At 34.0% G+C, this 18974-nt stretch overlaps 1 protein-coding gene across 1 annotated transcript; it reads left to right on the top strand.

Annotated features, from left to right (window-relative positions):
• Nucleotides 1–5216: 5216 nt before the first annotated feature.
• LOC121267867 (DEAD-box ATP-dependent RNA helicase 28) lies at nucleotides 5217–14747 on the top strand. Its single transcript, XM_041171963.1, has 19 exons — nucleotides 5217–5597; nucleotides 5695–5874; nucleotides 5997–6065; nucleotides 6257–6363; nucleotides 8082–8160; nucleotides 8905–9078; nucleotides 9189–9337; nucleotides 9541–9636; nucleotides 10022–10124; nucleotides 10295–10357; nucleotides 10661–10722; nucleotides 10826–10922; nucleotides 11432–11550; nucleotides 11628–11670; nucleotides 11915–12016; nucleotides 13036–13134; nucleotides 13239–13322; nucleotides 13971–14245; nucleotides 14548–14747. The coding sequence occupies exons 1-19, from the start codon at nucleotides 5268–5270 to the stop codon at nucleotides 14561–14563; spliced, it is 2247 nt and encodes a 748-aa protein (XP_041027897.1). The 5' UTR covers nucleotides 5217–5267; the 3' UTR covers nucleotides 14564–14747.
• The last annotated feature ends 4227 nt before the right edge of the window (nucleotides 14748–18974 follow it).

Below are 18974 nucleotides of genomic sequence, written 5' to 3' on the forward strand. Positions count from 1 at the left end.
TGCACATTAGGGCTTGACCTTGGTGGTGGAAACGAAGGTGCAATACAACCTCAATATATAACTGATATTATACAAGCAGGTTCTTTTATGTTTTAGAATATTTTACAAGCAGGTTTTTGCTTTTTCGTAAAAGCATGATGTATACACCTTTGGGATAATTATGACCGTAAATAAACTAGTTTGTTCGATAGCCCGCTCGATACTCTTTCGGTTAAATTCGAATTGAACTCGACTCGTGAAAAAAAAAATAAAATAAAAAATAAAGCTCACCTGTGAAAGTAGATACATACTCGATTAATAAATGATACATACCCGACAAAACTCGACTCGACTAAGCTAAAGCTCGTTAAGGCCCACTCGTTTATACTTGAGTTGACTCGTTAGCTCGACTTGATTAAAGCTCATTCATGTATTAATAAATATATACATACACCAATGCATATATACATATATATATATATATTAGTTAACAATATAAGCATATCACTTTTATAATTAAATATATAATATTTAACCTAATTACTTATGTCTATATATTGAATATATTTTATAGTTATATTTTATAATTTGTACAATAATTAGTCGATAAGATTTAATAATTTCATATACTAGTATATGGAAACCATATATAAAATAGATATATGCTATCATACTATGTGTATGTATTAATAATTTCTATATACATATAATATATTATTATTATGGATAAATGTCAACTAGTTAGATATTAATTATTTTAGATTTTTAAAATCTTATAATTCAATAGAGATTCTACTTGTTAGTTGTACAAATTCAATATTAGATTTTTTATTTATCTAATTTATAAATAATTAAATCTTATTCAAAAAATTAAAAAAATAAACAATTCTAGTTGAGCTCAGCTCGACTCGAACTTGTTTTTGGGATGAGCTCAAGCTCGAGTTGTGAATTTAGCTTACCAAGTCGAGCTCAAATAAAAAATAAATAAAAATCTTGAGCTCGAACTCGGACTGGAGTTTAAGTATTTTGAGTCGAGTCAAGTTCAGCAAGCCAAAAACCGGCTCGACTCTATTACAACCCTAGGGACAATCAAGTTCTTCATAGCCATTGCTATAGTTTTTGTCCTTGATCTATTAAAAAAATAAAAAGATAAGTTGAGGATATAGTTTCACATAGAATTCCTTGTATATGAAAGAAGGGTGGCTTTACAACCACCGCTCCCAGCTCTCGCTAGGAGGTACCGTTAGTTATATTAGCATTTTTTACATGTATTTTTTTAATACTCTTAAATATTTTTTTAAAAACATGAAAAAATTACAATATTATTAAAAAAATACTTTCCTAATCACTAAATAAAAAATCTCAGTGGGAGCCACCAGCGGGAAGAGTAACTTTTTCAGTGAAAGAGATTATATACAATCAAAGGGGAAAAAGTTTTAACACCATCACAAGTGAGGATTAGGCAACAAAGCCAACATTTTTTTACAATGGTGTACGCATGCAACATAATCTGGCAGGCCAAACAAGCTTAAACCAGGTAAACAAGGTTTAAGTAAATTGCACACAGATCCAAAATAGCGTTGAGATCATATTAAATAAATTCTATCTTTGTGGTTCAGGCCAGACTCAAGTCAATCTCTTAAGGTTTAGAATGTCAACAATAAAACTAGAACCAAATTAATAAATACATCTGGCAGTAGTCGAAATATTTAATGTATAGATAAGCATTATTAAACCATGCAATCCTGAAAAAATAAATTTAACTAAATTCCAAAATAACTATAGCTAGTAGTATATAATCTAGACTTTCTCATTTAAATTTCAATGCAAATCTATTGTTAACTTCACCTTCTGCAAATCTGTCAACATTCAACTTCTGCCAGCACAAACTCCCAAGCCGTCCATGATAATAATGGTGCATTAGCACCTTAGTGATATAGTAATAACCCAAATCAGAACTCAAATATAAGAACTTAAAGCATGTCAAATATAATAATACAATGTTAACATTAAATTTTTTTATAGCAATAAAACCATACAAGCTTAACTAAAATTGTTTTTTTTTTCTTTTTCAAGCTCCCAATTAAATATATTTTTGAAGCATTCAAACTAAACATAATCCACTAAAAATTCTAGGAAATAACTAACATCTAATGACAAATTCTACGCAGCTGCAACAATAAGCTCTTCAAAATTGGAAAATGATACAAATTAATAGAGAGAGAGAATCTGGAGGAGAGTGGTGGCGTAGGAAATGTAGTTCCTCATCTTGGAGGTGATTCGAATCTCGTTCTCATTAAAAATATGGGTTATGTGATATGACCCGTTAACCCAACACGAACACGACATGATAATAGTAGGTTTGAATTTAGTCTTTTAACAGGTTTGGATCAAAATGGATTGAACCGTTAAGACACGATTGCTTAACGAGTTGATAACGGGTCAACGACCCGTTTAGAAAATTAAAGTTACAATTATACCCTTATACTTAAAAGTAAAATTGTTGAGATTTTAATTTCAATATTTTTATTGTTTGGATTGTAAATTTGGACTTATAGTTAGTTTTATTTTTTTTATAGATATTGTGATTTTAACATTTATATAAAACTATGCTAAACATAATCAGGTCAAACGGGTTAATTTCATATTTGTTTAACCCATTGATATGAACGGGTTGAAATGAGTCAGGTCATATCGTGTTAACCTATTTCATAGTATTCACTAATGAGTCGTGCCGTGTCAACCCGTTATGTTAATCAGTTGTGTTAGAGTTTGAAATTTTGACACAATAAGCTTAACGGGTCGTGTTCGACTTAACCCATAGAGTATAATATACATATTTTGACATGACCTATTAACGCGATTTGACACCCCTAATTAAAAATCCATCGTAGCTGCCATATATACCTTAAAAACACTGGAATTAAAATTACAGATTTTTCAAACCAAAGGAGAAGCAAGAACCTGGTTATTAACAAAACTAAAGAACAAGTTTCGGTTCTACTAGACAAGCAAAAAACAATATAATCCATAGCTTACTCTGTTTTTTTTCAATGGGCATTATGATTTCTTTTGTTTTTTTTATTAATTTTTAATTGTTATATTGAAGCCCATTTTCAGGCAAACAAGTGAAGAGATCAGTGTAGGATTTTTTTGTAAAGAGCATATGAGGAGAGCCTCTGGACAGCATGAGAAGAAGGGCGTGAAGTGATGTCTGTGAGGGCGTTGGAGGTATAGTACAAGGCCTGAACAAATGGGTCCCAAAAACCCTAACATTTGTAGATCGAACAAGAATTAAATAACGCAAAAAATCCTAATATTTTTAGATCGAACACATCAGACTAAAAAATTTCACAATTTGTAGATAAAAAATCCTAATATTTGAGGAAGAGAGAAAGATGGAAGCGTAGAAAATCTACTGCTCGGATTCGTGGTAGACAAAGCCGAAAATGGAGCGCGGTCCTTATCATATGGAGATATTTAGGGATGGCAATATGTGCCATAACCCATTAACTCAACATGAACACGTCATGATAAAAGCGGGTTAGAGTTTAGTCTTAACGGGTTCGGGTTAAAACGGGTTAAACTGTTAAGACACGATTGCTTAACGGATTGATAACAGGTCAACCTGTTTTGACTCGTTATAACCTGTTATGACCCGTTAAAAAAGTTAAAACTACAACTATACTCTTATACCTAAAAATAAAATTGTTATGATTTTAATTTTAATATTTTTATTGTTTGGATTGTAATTTTAGATTTGTAGTTAGTTTTATAATTTTTATAGATATTGTGATTTTAATATTTACATAAAATTATGCTAAACTTAACTAGGTAAAACGAGTTAATTTCAGGTTTGTTCAACCCATTTATATTAACGGGTCAAAACGGGTTGACATGACACGACTTGTTATGTTAATAGGTCGTATTAGGGTTTAAGATTTTAACGCGATAAGCTTAACGGGTTGGATTAAGGTTGACTCATATAGTACAATATACATGAATTGACATGATTCGAGCTTGACCCGTTAACACGATTTGACACCTCTAGAGATATTGGGCTTCTTACACTGCCAAGAAGTGTTGCCTATGTATTTAATTAAAAAAATCCAGCAGGAAACCCTTTCCTATCCTGCTTTTTTGGCTAAATGGAGCACAAAAATGCCACTTTATGTTTCGTTTGACAGCGTAACTCTTGCCTTTGTTGTAGCTAGTATTGGGTAATTGAACTAGTAGGTTTGAATAGTGAGATAAAAAATTTTAGTTTTAAATGAAAGTTTAAAATATTATTATTGTTTTAAGATTTGAAAAAGTTAAATTATTTATTATATTTTGTATAAAAAATTAAAAAAATTGTACTAATAAAATGAGATAAGGTGAGAATTTTATGTTACCAAACCTGCTATGTTGTTTGTACCACATTGTAAGATGATGCATCCTTGTGATGGCTAAATGGGATCAAGCTTACAATAGAAATGGGTAAATTAATTATTAATGCGCACAAGAAGGCAACAGTAAAAGTAAGGCCTCATTTGGATATGCAATTTAAAAGAGATAAAATAAGATGTTTTATTAAAAATTAAATAAAATATTGTTATAATATTATTTTTTAATGTCATTTTTATTTTGAAATTTGAAAAAATTGAATTGTTTAATATATTTTGTGTGAAAGTTTAAAAAAGTTATAATGATTATATGAAATGAGATCAGATAGTTCAGTTTTGTGTAACTAAACCAATCCTAAGACTACTTTTATTTTGGTTGTTCGGTATTAATTTTAACTTAATAAAACTAAAAAGTATCATGGGTTCTCTAGCCACTTGAGATGATGTGTTATAATTGATAACTCGTTACTGTTGAAAATCTGTATTGTTTATATAAAAATTTTACTTATCATTCTTTTACCATATATTATACATTTTATTTTTATTTTTCTTAACAAGTATATGGTGTAATAATAACGAGTAGAAAAACTAAATTAATTTAAAAGAAATAAAAAATAAAAAATAAATAGAATGCATAGTGTGTGGGATGATAAGTAGTGTAGCAAAACTCTTCTATCTTCCAATTTCTTTTTCCCTGTGATGGTAAGTAATGTAATGATCCGGGCCGAATTAAGACCCAAGCCCACGTCCTCAAAAGCCCTACCCAAGCCCACGCCCTCAAAAGCCCTACCCAAGCCCACGCCCTCAAAAAAGGAGTAATGTAATGTAATGAAGTCCTTTAGCCCTTTAAACCCCTTAAACCCTCACTCTCGTCGATCAAATCCTTTAACCCAGTCCTCTCCCATGGCTCCGGCTTTCGTTTTCGAACCCCCAAGCGACGAAGAACTTGATCACTTCGATGCCGAAGAAGAAGAAGAAACAGAAGAATTAGAACAAGTAGCAAAAGAAGAAGAAGACGACGAAGACGAAGAAAAACGACAGCGGCCTTCTAATCACAAATCTCAATCTCCATGGGACTTCGGTTCCTACTCCGAATCAGTGGCCGAAGAACACGCTCGTCGCAGCACAACCTCCATCGACTTTAAGATCTCCAGAGCACTTCAAAGCCGCTCCGTTCCAATCACCAACGACGACTCGGATAACGCCGAATCCGAGTCCGAACCCGACAGACAAGTAACTAAACCCCTTCTCTTTTTAATCCCTCAATTCAAAATTCATGCTTTCTTTATCTATGAAAATTCGTAAACCTATTTTTTCCCCTATTATGTAGGAAGATTATAACCCCGAGGATGAAGATGATGGGGCCAGTAATGCCGGTGAGAGTAAACCTTTCTTTTCACCTTCCGAGGGAGCCTCTTTCCATGCCAATTCGTTCATGGAGCTAAATCTATCGCGCCCTCTGCTTCGGGCTTGCGAAGCCTTGGGGTACATTAAGCCCACGCCAATTCAGGTTTCTCTTACATCATCCTTTTAGTATTTTAATTTTTAATTTTTAAATATTTAAATATTGCAGTTCGTGTGCTTTTATTTTATGCAATTATGGTTTTCTGAGTTTTAGGGTTTTGATTGTAGGCGGCGGTCATACCATTAGCATTGACCGGGAGAGATATCTGTGGGAGTGCAATCACTGGTTCCGGGAAGGTAAACTGTCTGAAATGCTGTAATTTCCTTCTTTTGTTTTTGGAAATAAACTATTCTACCATTACTGACATGCATGCTGCAAATCTTATACAAAGTCAATAAATGAAGTTGGGAGGCCATGAATTTAAAGTTTTTGCGTTGTGTCAATTTAGTTGGAAGTAATGGTTTTTTGCAATTGTTCCATTTCACAGACTGCTGCCTTTACACTACCAACTTTGGAGAGGTTATTGTTCCGTCCTAAACGTGTGCCAGCGATAAGGGTTCTTATTCTTACTCCAACTCGGGAGTTGGCAGTTCAGTAAGTGCTATTACCCTGAACTCTTTTTCTTTTTCTTTTCTTCTTCTTTATTTTTTCTTTTTTATTTTTTCATGCATACAGCACGCTCTTTTGTAGAAAAAGTTTTTGTATTGCTGCTTCCATTTAGGTAATTCATTGAAGTTTGAAACTTCCACTTGTGCTTCCATGCAGCGCACTACGTTTCATGCAGTGCATTAATATTATTCCAGTTCAATTCTCCGTTATCTTCAATTTCTGTTGATGATTATGAAGAAGCTTTCAATTATGAATTCTGAGACTGCTTGACATCTCAAATCCAAGCTAGGCACAATATTATATATATATATCTATATATCTTCTTTTGATCGGTTAACAAAATATATATATATATATATATATATATATAAGCCATACCAGCATTAAATACCATCTTCAATAAAGCACTTTTGGGGAAATGGTTGTGAAGATACCGTAAAGAAGGGGAGGGTTTATGGAGAGAAGTCAAAGATGCCAAATATGGGAGTATGATGGGGGGATGGTGTTCTAAGGAAGTTAGAGGGACACATGGTGTGGGCTTGTGGAAAAATATTAGAGTGGGATGGGGTAGATTCGCCAAGTGTTTTAGATTTGCAATTGGAAGCGGTGATAGAGTTTACTTTAGGCATGATGCTTGGTGTGGTGATAGGGCCCTAAAGCAGGTGTTTCCCACGCTATACCATATTTCCAGCGATAAAGAGGCTGCCGTGGCTGATCTAGTGGTAATTTTTAATGGTGTTGTCCAGTGGGATGTAAGATTCTCAAGAGATGCTCAAGATTGGGAGTTGGATATGCTCGCTGTTTTTTTTACTTGCTATATGTAATATTGATGGGCAGTGAGACGGAGGATAAAATGATCTGGATTTTGAATGGAAATAACAAATTTTCGGTGTGCTCTTTCTACAAGGCTCTCTTGGGAGTTTCTAATGACCATAATTTTCCTTGGAAGGCCCTTTGGCAATGTAAAGTACCATCTAAGATCGCTTTCTTTGTATGGACTGCATCTCTTGGGCGAATCCTCACGTCGGATAATTTGAGAAAACGTAGTGTTATCATAGCAGATTGGTGCTTCTTGTGCAAGAGTGATGGGGAATCAATGGATCATTTTTTGTTACATTGTGAGGTGGCAATGTGTTTGTGGAATGAGATCCTCAATAGGATAGGGGTGGCTTGGGCTATGCCTAGAAAAGTTAGAGATATTCTTGGGTGTTGGACAGGAATCAGGGAGAATCCACATATAGCAGCTGTGTGCAGAATGATCCCTCATTGCATTATATGGTGCTTGTGGCTAGAGAGGAACAAGAGGTGCTTTGAAGACATGGAGCGTTCTTTGGAGGAGCTGAAACGATTCTTCTACAATACTTTATTTTCTTGGGCTTCGGCTATTATTTGTAATTCAGACAATTTTCATGACCTGCTTGTATCTCTCGCTAGTACCTAGATGTAATTAAGTTTCATGAGCTGTTTGTATACTTCTGGTGTACTTTGTTTCTATCGTTACTTCAATAAAATTTACTTTTACCTATAAAAAAAAAATATATCATCTTCGAGAAAACTTATATGGAGAATTCGATCTTTCACTAAAGGATTTGTTCCTTTATCATACCTCACTTGTCAAACAAATAGAAAAAGAAAGAAATTGTTGTTTTTACCTACCTGTTTTGATCCTAATCTATCAATTGAATTTTGATTTCATTATGCAGGGTTCACAGTATGATAGAGAAACTTGCTCAATTTACTGACATCAGATGTTGCCTGGTTGTCGGTGGACTTTCAACGAAGGTTCGATCATTAATTTCATTAATAATTTCCACCCACCTGGTGTGATGTGTGAATACATTCTCCTTTTGATTGTGATGCTTTCAGTAAAACCTTTTTTTTTTTTTTCACTTTTGCTGTTGTTATTGTTAACTCATGCAATCAAATCAATTTGAACAACCCGAATTAGATTCCAAGTATTTTTGTGTGCACATTTTCATTTAACTGTTTTTTTATTTTTTTAAAAAAAAATGGAATCCTGGGTTTTATTATTATTGTTTTGTTTTTTGACTCCATTATATGGTGAAATGCAATAGCAAACTTTAAGGGTAAAAAAGAGTACCTATGTTTACTCTTCCTCTTGTTCTTGAAATGAATGAACTTTTTATATTTACCTATAAAAAATATTTCCCCAAAAAGAAAATATAAACATTTTAAACACAAGTATGAGGACACCATTAGTGTGTCATTTATTAGAAGTTGAACGGCTTATTAACTGATAGTAAAAATATGTGTATTTTCGCATCACTAGAACATCACACCTAGGCTTTGCTCTTGTATATAACACATCTAGCAAAGCACTTACATGGCATGCTTTGATTTGGAAGACATTATCAAATATGAATCTTACAAATAAAATCTTGTCATTTAAATGATGTATATGGTGTGTTCTACACACTGGCTTGCAAGTAGAAAAACTCTAAAAATATGTGTTTTTTCCCCGTATAGCTTTTCAGGGATATTGCAGTAATAGTATTTCTATATTAGGTGCAAGAGGCAGCCTTGAGATCAATGCCCGATATTGTTGTGGCCACACCAGGACGCATGATAGATCATTTACGCAATTCTTTATCTGTGGATTTGGACGACCTTGCGGTTCTAATCCTTGATGAGGCTGACCGCCTTCTGGAGCTTGGATTTAATGCTGAAATCCAGGAGCTGGTATCTTGTTGTCTTTTATAATTCTAAAAATTCTGAGTATAGACCTAAGTTATTTTTAGTGTTCTGATTTGTTTAATCATGAGCTCTACCCACTGATGGTTTATTAACAGGTCCGTCTATGTCCATCAAGAAGACAGACCATGCTGTTTTCAGCTACAATGACTGAAGAAGTTGACGAGCTTATCAAGCTTTCTCTGACCAAACCCTTGCGCCTCTCAGCTGACCCTTCCACGAAACGGCCTGCAACATTGACAGAGGAGTAATTCCTTGATTGAACTTTCATTTGACCTAACTTTAATTCTCTTTTTGCTTACAATGCTATTTTCTACTTTTTTAGCTAAGATGGTTCTGGAGAGTGGTTGAACAGATAGTTATCATCTGAATCATCCTCTATAGTTTTTGTGGTAGCCTTATACTACATTTCCATCTAAATCATCAAGGTATATGACTTCTGTTGTGTAGGGTGGTTAGGATACGTCGTATGCGTGAAGTAAATCAGGAAGCAGTTCTGCTTGCATTATGCTCAAAGACTTTTACTTCCAGAGCGATCATCTTCAGGTTCTAACTACTGCTACGTTCATTTAGATTTATTGTCTTCATGTGTGAATGGTGAGTTTGATTGTTGCCTAAATTGTATCTAACTGTGAAATCTTCATGTTGGGATGAATGCATCTAAAGCTGCATAAGTATATGGTAAAATATTGTTATAATTACATAATTGTTTCAGTCTAGTGTAGACATTTATATTATGACAGTGTGAGCCCAGTGAGATGGCATTGCTTTGCAGCTTCAATCAATCCTGTTTCCCCATTACATTCAGTCAAGTCTTGAGCTTTGAAACTTTACAGACTTACCTTAGCTCCTGAGCTTCAATCAATTTAGGCTTATGCTCCCTTCCCTACTGATAATTTTTTTCATGATTGTTTGTCACTTCTATTGACAGCGGAACAAAACAGGCTGCACATCGGTTGAAGATTCTATTTGGATTAGCTGGTCTTAAAGCTGCTGAGCTTCATGGAAATCTTACACAAGTCCAGCGCCTTGATGTGAGTATCTTCTATGAAGTACATTTTGTTTTTCTGGTTTCGTTACATCACTCTTAAATAGAGATAATCATATTCTTATTGTACTAAAATCTTGAAGCTTGTTAGAAAATGCTTTATCTTTAATGCCTGTCTTTTTGGTTTTATAAATCTATATTATGGCTGCTTTGTAGGCTTTGGAACTCTTCAGAAAGCAGGAAGTTGATTTCCTGATTGCAACTGATGTAGCTGCTCGTGTGAGAACATACTCTCAAACTTGTTTATCTTCTTCTCTCTAAGAGTTCTCATGATTTCACATTTTTGTTCGATAATCTCAACTCTTTAATCAATTATTCTAGCCTCTTTCTCTTCCGTCATATGGTGGGGTAGGGTGTTAAGTTAATGGATGAATTTATAAGCCTTTGTCTTTTCCCTTCCCTTTTTCCTTTCCATGCTTTTTGCAGGCGTAAGTAAAAGCCTAAAAGATCCCAGTCGTACTAAGTTGGATAATAATAAACTTTATTGTTTTGGTGACACTATTTGTTGCTTGCCTTTCATAGGGACTTGATATCATAGGTGTCCAAACAGTTATAAATTATGCATGTCCTCGGGATGTTACCAGGTAGATACTTAACCCCCATCAATGTTTTGATGTGATGCATAATTGGGAGCTCACTTTCTGCATCCTGGTGAAAACCATTTCAGTCTTTTGTTCCTTTGTGCAGCTATGTTCATCGTGTTGGTCGTACAGCAAGAGCTGGTAGGGAAGGATATGCTGTTACATTTCTAACAGATAATGACAGATCTCTTTTGAAAGACATTGTGAGCATCGTTCTCTTCCTCATATCATGCTGAGGATTTTATCATCTGGAAAATAAGTAGGATAATCTACTTTAGCATTTAGGAAATCTTCTTCGTTTTGTTTTTCAAAAGAAAAGAGGTGGACTCCTTAGTTGTTCCAGTTAATTAGTTGGAAAACTCTCTCTTTCTCTCTCTCTCTCTCTCATCTTCTTTTTTCTTCTTTCTTGATTTAAAACCTTGCTCCTTATAACTCTTCAGCTCCATATTTCTCGATTTTACAACTGGTTGTCACCTTTAATTAGTCAATCTTCTTTTTTCCCAACCATCTGAACTCCATATCAGAAGTTTTGCTCTTTATAGTTTCTTTTATATTAATTACATAATTATTCTTAAACAAATTTCCCTTATTGAGAATTTTCTTGAGGTTTTCTTCCATCCACTAGAGAGAGAGAGAGAGAGAGCAATAAAAAATTGATGCATTCAAAAAACCCTAAATAAGATTTACCTGAATTCTGATTTTGATTTGGTAGGCTAAGAGAGCTGGTTCAAAGCTGAAGAGTCGAATTGTTGCTGAGCAATCAATAACTAAGTGGTCTGAGATAATTGAGCATATGGAAGATCAAGTGGCTGCAGTTCTTCAAGAAGAGAGGTCTTAGTATTTTGGTTTTAAAACTTTTTCATCTTATTTCTCATTGGACTGCAATAATAGATTTTGAATATATACAGTGAAGAGAGAGCACTACGAAAAGCTGAAATGGAAGCAACAAAGGTTTGTAAATTTACATATGTGCTACTTTTCATTTGAAATCATTTGTATACAGTTGTACTTCCATGATATATGAGTTGAATATTTGTATGTGATCTTTCTATTATTTTGACAAAGTCGATGTTTTGAAGCTCTATTCGCACTTCCAAATTGTATTCTGATTTTTCTTTGGTTAATTGTAATTAGTTGATCGTTCAGATATCTTTTTGAGCTGACATAAGTTGGTGCACCTCTATGATGTGAACAGGCTGAAAATTTGATTGCATATAAGGATGAAATTTATTCACGGCCCAAAAAGACCTGGTTTGTTACAGAAAAAGAGAAGAAGCTTGTCTCGAAGGCTGCAAAGGTTATTTATAATCACCTTCTTTTCTTATTATTTTTCAAAATTTTGAACAGAATTAAATTTTGCATCTTGACTAGTACGTGACTTATTGGATAAATGGTTGGCTCATCTTTTTCCGGATTATTGACAATGGTCTTGACATGGTCAATTGAAAACCACATGCGTACTTCTCAATTGTTTTTTTTTTTTTTTTTATTGGCACTGAGCGTCCGAAAACAAAGTCCTGACTAATCCCGGGGGTGCATAGGCCCTTAGCAAGGAGTTTCCCGCAAGTGCACCTCGGGTAATTCATGGGGAAATTCCCTTAGCTCAATGGCCCCTAGAAATTGTTTGCACTCAAGAGGATTTGAACCTTGGACCTGGAGGGAGCAATTGATAGGTGTTGCAGGTTCAATACAACTTGATTGTTTCTGTACTCTTATAAAAAATATCGTTATTACTTATAAAAAAAATATATATATATATATATATATCGTTTCTATATGATGCAATAAAATTTTATGACCCCAGAAAACCTTCTCCCTAGTAATGTCATTTTTTACATCACTTCTCCAAAAGGGTGCTTATACAAATAGTGTTTTGTTCTCTACTGGATATTCAAATTCCCATGCAACCCTTGTCCGTCAGACGATTTTACTTTTTGTATCTTGTATATTCTCCTTTACTGGGGTTTGCTCTTTTCTTTTATCTTTTGTGAAATTTTGTTATTATATATAAAGCAAAAGGGTATTCTATTTTCGAGGTTCTTCTACAGTGTGATCCAAGTGTTTGATCTCATGCTTTCAAAGAGAGCAAAATCTGAGCACTATTTTCGTCAACTATAGCTAGCCATTTTTTATGGTGAACGTCTGTCTCCCTCTCTATTTGCTCCCTGGCCCCGGGCTTCTTTCCAAAACTTCCCTCTCTACTTTTTCTTTCCCCTTGTATCGTCTTATCTCCAGTGGAGTTCTCTCTTTCCAAACACTTCCATTTGGGTTTTAGTTTAACTGACTGAGACATGGCATCTGCAACATTATCAACAGGCATCTTTGGAAAAAGAAAACAATCCTGGAAAAGACTTAATCAGTGTCCAACAGGCCGAAGACCTCAAAATGAAGGAAAAGAGGAAGCGAGAGCGTGAGGTGCTTATATCTTGTGTATCTAGCTTGTTTATTTGATGATTTTTGTGAAAACTTTTGTTGATATACAACATAACTCATGCTCTTGAATGCTATATGCTGAATAGAAAAATTTGCCTCGGAAGAAGCGTCGAAAATTGGAAGCAGCTAGAGAAATGTTGGAGGATGAAAATCAAATTAACAAATTAGAAGAAGTATGTTTCTCCTGTCTCTGTGTTTGTGTGTGTGTATTTTTTGATTCCCATAAATATTGAATAGTTATCATATTTTTATCTTATTAAAAAGCAGCTTTTAGCAACACAAAAATTATCTGGATTAACAAAAAAAGAATCAGAAGCTTTCTGGGACAAGTAGATGATGTGTAGTACTATGAAAAATGTGCATAATTGGATATTATAACCTAAAGAGTAACAAAAATTTTGCTAGATTTTTTTTTTTAATTGCCATTGTCAAATTTTGGTGCAGCCTTTCGATCTGCCTGTGTTTATTATGCATGCCGGCAATTCGAAATTTATGTCAATATGATTCTTACTTTGTAACATTTATAAACATTATGTATGCTACATTGGCACATGCATCCACACTCGCACAACTTTCTCTGTGATCTGTGGCCTATCTTCTGTTTCTCGGTCCTTATAACTCAATATCTGAGCTGATTTTTAACCAAGGCTACTTCCACTTCTTTGTGTCAACACAATTGCCTTGCTTGCCCTTTCAACTGATATTATTATCAACTGCAGCTTTTTTGTTTCTCTTTTGCTACCTTACATTTTAGTGTACCCTGTTTTATTAAGTTTGTCATAAGGTGGCGCACACTGTCTAATTTGTAAGAACTGCAGGGTAATGGGAAAATGAATAAAGAAAAGACTGGAAAGTCACTTGTCGATGTTGGTTACCGACGGGCAAAAGCAGTGAAGGCTAAAAAGAGGGCGCAAGATGCTGGCAAGATTGTGAAGAAGACTAGTAAGAAATCAAAACCTCTAACCCAAAAAACTCATTCAAGAACAGAAGAGATGCGGGAGCTATTCCAGAGTGACATGAGCGATAGAAAGCAGAACAGAAACTTCACTGCACCCAAGAAAAAACCCAAAAGTTCATTTAAGAGCAAGTCAAGGTATGATTTTAGCTTGCAATCCTTTTCACCTTTCTAGATCAGATTTGTGTTCTAAGGCATTTCTTCTTCTTTTTCTTTAAGAACTATGTTATGTTCTAGCTCTAGTCCATATTTTAATTGAGGACTATGTTTAAATGCGTATGTGGTGGAGCCGTTGCCAGGTATATTCGCCCATTGTTTGGGATCTTACGTATACTTACCGTCGATTCTATGTACAGTCAGGGAATTTGCATTGATAAATGATAATGCCACCGATGCTTGCTGCATGGGAAAACTCACTGTTATTCAATTTCTTTCTCCAGGTACAAGCGCAAGTAGCAAAATATCAAGTCGGTGGCTAAGATTTCCTATGACATAACCTCTGTGCGAAGGAATGGACGGACTTTCCATGGAATTTTCATTTGGGCATTTATTATCATCAATTTTGTTTGTTTTATAAATTATTAGTATGTAACGTCAAGTGTAACATTAGCAGTAAAGAAAAGGTTGAGGTTTCCAAATATTTATGAAACTGAAGATTTATTTTGTTCTCCCTGCAATATAACTCTAGACCTATGCTAAATGCTGTACATCTGGTTCCGGCCGGTAGATCCGGGGTTTTAAAACCGGGCTGGAATCCGGATTGAAATTGGTTTTTTAAAAACACAGGTTCTGGGTTGTACCTCTTTTTTATTTTTAAATTAAAGTTTACATGTTATGAATATTTTTTCATGAAAAAAATATTGATGTAGCATTTAAACTCTATTTATTTAATTTTTTAAAATAAAATTGTTTATAAAATAATATACATTGTTTATATGAAATCCACATGTTACATTGTTTATATGCATTTTGAATTTTCAATCAAATGATAATCATCTATTAGCATTAGGACGGATTTTTTATTTCCAAGAATCTCAATTAGTAAATAATTTTAATCCAATTTAATTATGATACTTCCATAGCCCTTCATTCCCAAGATCAAGTACAGGTACCTATGTCTCTTTGTTCCATTACAATGCATGTAACGCATAAAAGAAAATTACATGCATAAAAGAAAATTAATAAGAAAACAGGCAATGGGTCAAAGTACATGTTCATGTTTCTTGATCACCAATAAAAAGCTATGTGGAGTAGGAAAAAAAATCATAAAAAAAAACAGGCAATGGGTCAAAGTACAAGTTCATGTTTCTTGAACACCAATAAAAAGCTATGTGGAGTAGGAAAAAAAATCATAAAATAAATAATTCATTAGACATGATAGACATTTTCTTTTGAAACTGGTATCCGAACCGGATGTATCCGGTTTTCTATGTAGATACTGGCCTGGATTTATTCCGGCTGGGTTCCGGATCAGGCCGGAAAAAAATTCGGCCACCAGAATTATTATTTAAAGTTGCAGCGATGTTCGCCTGGATCCCAACCTGGAGAACTGTCAATTAGGTGCCGCAGATGAAACTCGCGTTCCATGCGGTTTCCAGCAGATCCAAACGTGAAATTTCCAGGCCCCGTGTCCAGAAATTTCTAGCAATTAAGATCGGGACAGATAAACTATTGAGAAAACCCATACGTGTAACGTGAACTCGATTCATTCTCTTGAAACTTGAACTGGAGCACCCTAAAACAACGCAAAAAAAAGAGAAGTTCCTATAAATTTCTGTGATATAGAGAGAGAAATTACAGCTAAATCATGCGGGTTGGAGGCCGGTGCCGAACGGAGGGAGAGGTGTGCGTGCGTCGGTATGGGTTAGCTAGCGCCGGAATGGGTTTCACATTTCACATCGATTTCCTTCTTTTTGTTTTTATTTGTTTTTTTTTTTTTTTTTTTTGAGAGGGTAGCTACTAGGAAAATAAAGGGTTACTACATTCTAGGGGTGGGCAGCGGGGCCCCGCCCCCGCTGCCCCGCCCGGCTTCCGCCCCGCCTCCGCATGGGCGGGCGGGCTAATCCGCTCCGCCCATGCTAGGGCGGGGTCCCCCGCCCCGCAAAAAGAGGGTATAGCGGGGGCGGGGGGCGGGATGACCCCAGCTGGGCCCCGCCCCGCCCCCGTCCCACATTAAAAAAAATTTTTTATTTATATATATTAAATAAATATATTATATATAGATATACACAATTTATAAAAGACTTAAAATTATATTCAAGTCATTGGATTGTTTTGGCCTCCTAGGCCAATCTTTATAGGAGGTCAAGGCAATACAATAGTCATCCTTAAGCAATGTGGGACTTAGTAGTAAGTTCCACATTGCTTAAGGATGACTATTGTATTGCCTTGGCCTCCTATATAAAGATTGGCCTAGGAGGTCAAATCAATCCAAAATCTAACTCTAATGAGTTTAAATTTTTTTATATTTATAAATTTTAATTTATTATTTAAAATATATTATAATTTTGGTCTAAAAAAATTTTTTTAGACCAAAAATTTTTTTTTTTAACATAATGGCGGGGGGCCGGGCGGATGGGGTTTTTTCCCCGCCCCCGCCTCCCGGGGGCGGGGGCGGGGGGGAAATCCCCAACCCCGCATGGTGTGGGGCGGGGTGCGGGGAAGGGCACCCCCCGCCCCGCACCATGCGGGTAGCAGGCCTACTACATTCGTAATACTCATTTTATATATTTTTTTTAAATTTTTTATTTGACTTAATAATTAAGAAAGTGACTATTAATAAAACTATATATTTTTTTAATTTTTTCTTAATGGTTAAGGATGTTAAAAAAAATATTTAAAAGATAATAATAAAAAAATAAAAAACTTAAAATGAACTATGAGTAGTAAATAGATAGTAATAAAATAGTAACTCTATCACTGCTCTACCTACTATGCCCTTCAATTTGGCCCCACGGTGTGCTACTAATTCAAATTGTACTTTTCTATCTATTTTTAATTTTTATTTCAAATATTTTTTAAACATATTTAAATATTTTTTTAAAAAAATAATTAATATATCAATAGTCACTTCTTTAATAATAAGTAAGCAAAAAATATTTAAAAAAATAAATACATGAACTGTTAAAATAAGATGACAAAATGAAAAGTATAAAAACATTATTCTTTTTTTGAGTCCAGCCAGCGTTTCACTCAGTTTTGACCGGTCACGCTAGTACAAAATCACATTTTTATTCTAATCTTCTTATTTTTTTATATTTTTTTAATATATTTGATTTTTTTTAAATATATATCAATATACTAAAAATTATTTTCTTAAACATTAAGTAAAAAAATAAAAATTAAAAATTAAATATATGAATAGCCAAAGAATAACCTCAAGCGGCATACTAATATATATATATATTTTTTAATGAAATCGCGTGGCATGATAGCATACGTCAGTGGATGTAGTAAACAAACATTTCCTGACTTGCGGAACACGAGAGCTCCCCGAAAGCGAAATCATGGATTCAACGAAAATTCAATAAGGCGTATTTCCATTGTCCGTGTTTGACGAGTTCATTGAGACCTGGACCTGGACCTGGTTTGGATGGTAAGTTGAAATAAATTTAATAAAATTATAAATATTAATATTTTGTGAATTTTATTGAAATGAATTTAATTTTTAAAATATAATAAAATTACTAATAATCAATTACTTGTATACAAGTATGTAATAAAACAAAATTATTTTAAATTTGATTTTGACTTCTACTTTTGATTTGATGGGTTTAAATATAGAACAATGTTATGATGCCTACCAAATATGTACAGTAGTACAAATAAATTTTTTTATTTTTTTTTATTATTTTTTAAACATCCTTAACTATCAAGAAAATATATATATATATATATATATTCATTAATAGTTACTTTTTTAATTATTAAGAAAAAAATAAAAATATATGATTGGATACATTTGGTGGGTATATTTGGCAGTCATACTATCATTTTTCTTAAATATAATAAAAATATTATTATTTTTAAAGTTGTCTATAAGTTGCGAATGAGTTGTTAGCCTATCACTATCTCAAATTTTTTGGGTTGAAATATATGAAGCAGATTGAGATGAATTTAACTTTTTATAAAAAATTGAAAATGTAATGAGTTTCATCAATAATTAATTTGAGATGAGTTGAGTTTAGTTGAACAACTAAACATAGCCTAAAGTCTTCTATCCTATATTATCTAATCTAATCTCATATCATTTCAACATCCAAAAACTATAAATATAAATATTTTTCAATTTTAAATCTTCAATTTTTTTTTATCTAACCATTACACAATCATTTTACACAGATTATATTCTACAAGATGAAATAGATAATTAGTAGCGTTCTTAAGCCACGAAATAAACAACTATCCCACCCTCATTCCAAATTAAATTGGAATTAATTTCATTCACCTCAACCACGATCCCACCCAAATTAAGAATTAGAAAAACCCACATACCCAAACAATAACCTTCAGAAACACGCGAATCCAACTTCGCAAATGGAGAAAAGTACACTCAACAAATAAGTTGGATTTGTTTGGATAGAGAGAGAGCGCGAGAGAGGGAGAGAGGCCATAGGGCTTCTTTTAGAGAATGGAAAATACTACCGCTCCTTTCGTTAAAATCGCTACCTCATCTAGAGAAAGGGCTTCTTAAGACCAAGATTGAAAGGGTTTCTTCTGAAAAAATATTGTAAACTGGATCTATTTGAATAAAGAGAGAGTGCTGAGAAATATTGTAAACTGGATCTATTTGAATAGAGAGAGAGAGAGTGCGAGAGAGAGAGAGATACAAGACTGAAGGAAGGTTTCTGAAGAATGAGAAATAAAT

Source organism: Juglans microcarpa x Juglans regia, chromosome 1D (genome assembly GCF_004785595.1).
Source record: "Juglans microcarpa x Juglans regia isolate MS1-56 chromosome 1D, Jm3101_v1.0, whole genome shotgun sequence".
NCBI classification, from domain to species: domain Eukaryota; kingdom Viridiplantae; phylum Streptophyta; class Magnoliopsida; order Fagales; family Juglandaceae; genus Juglans; species Juglans microcarpa x Juglans regia.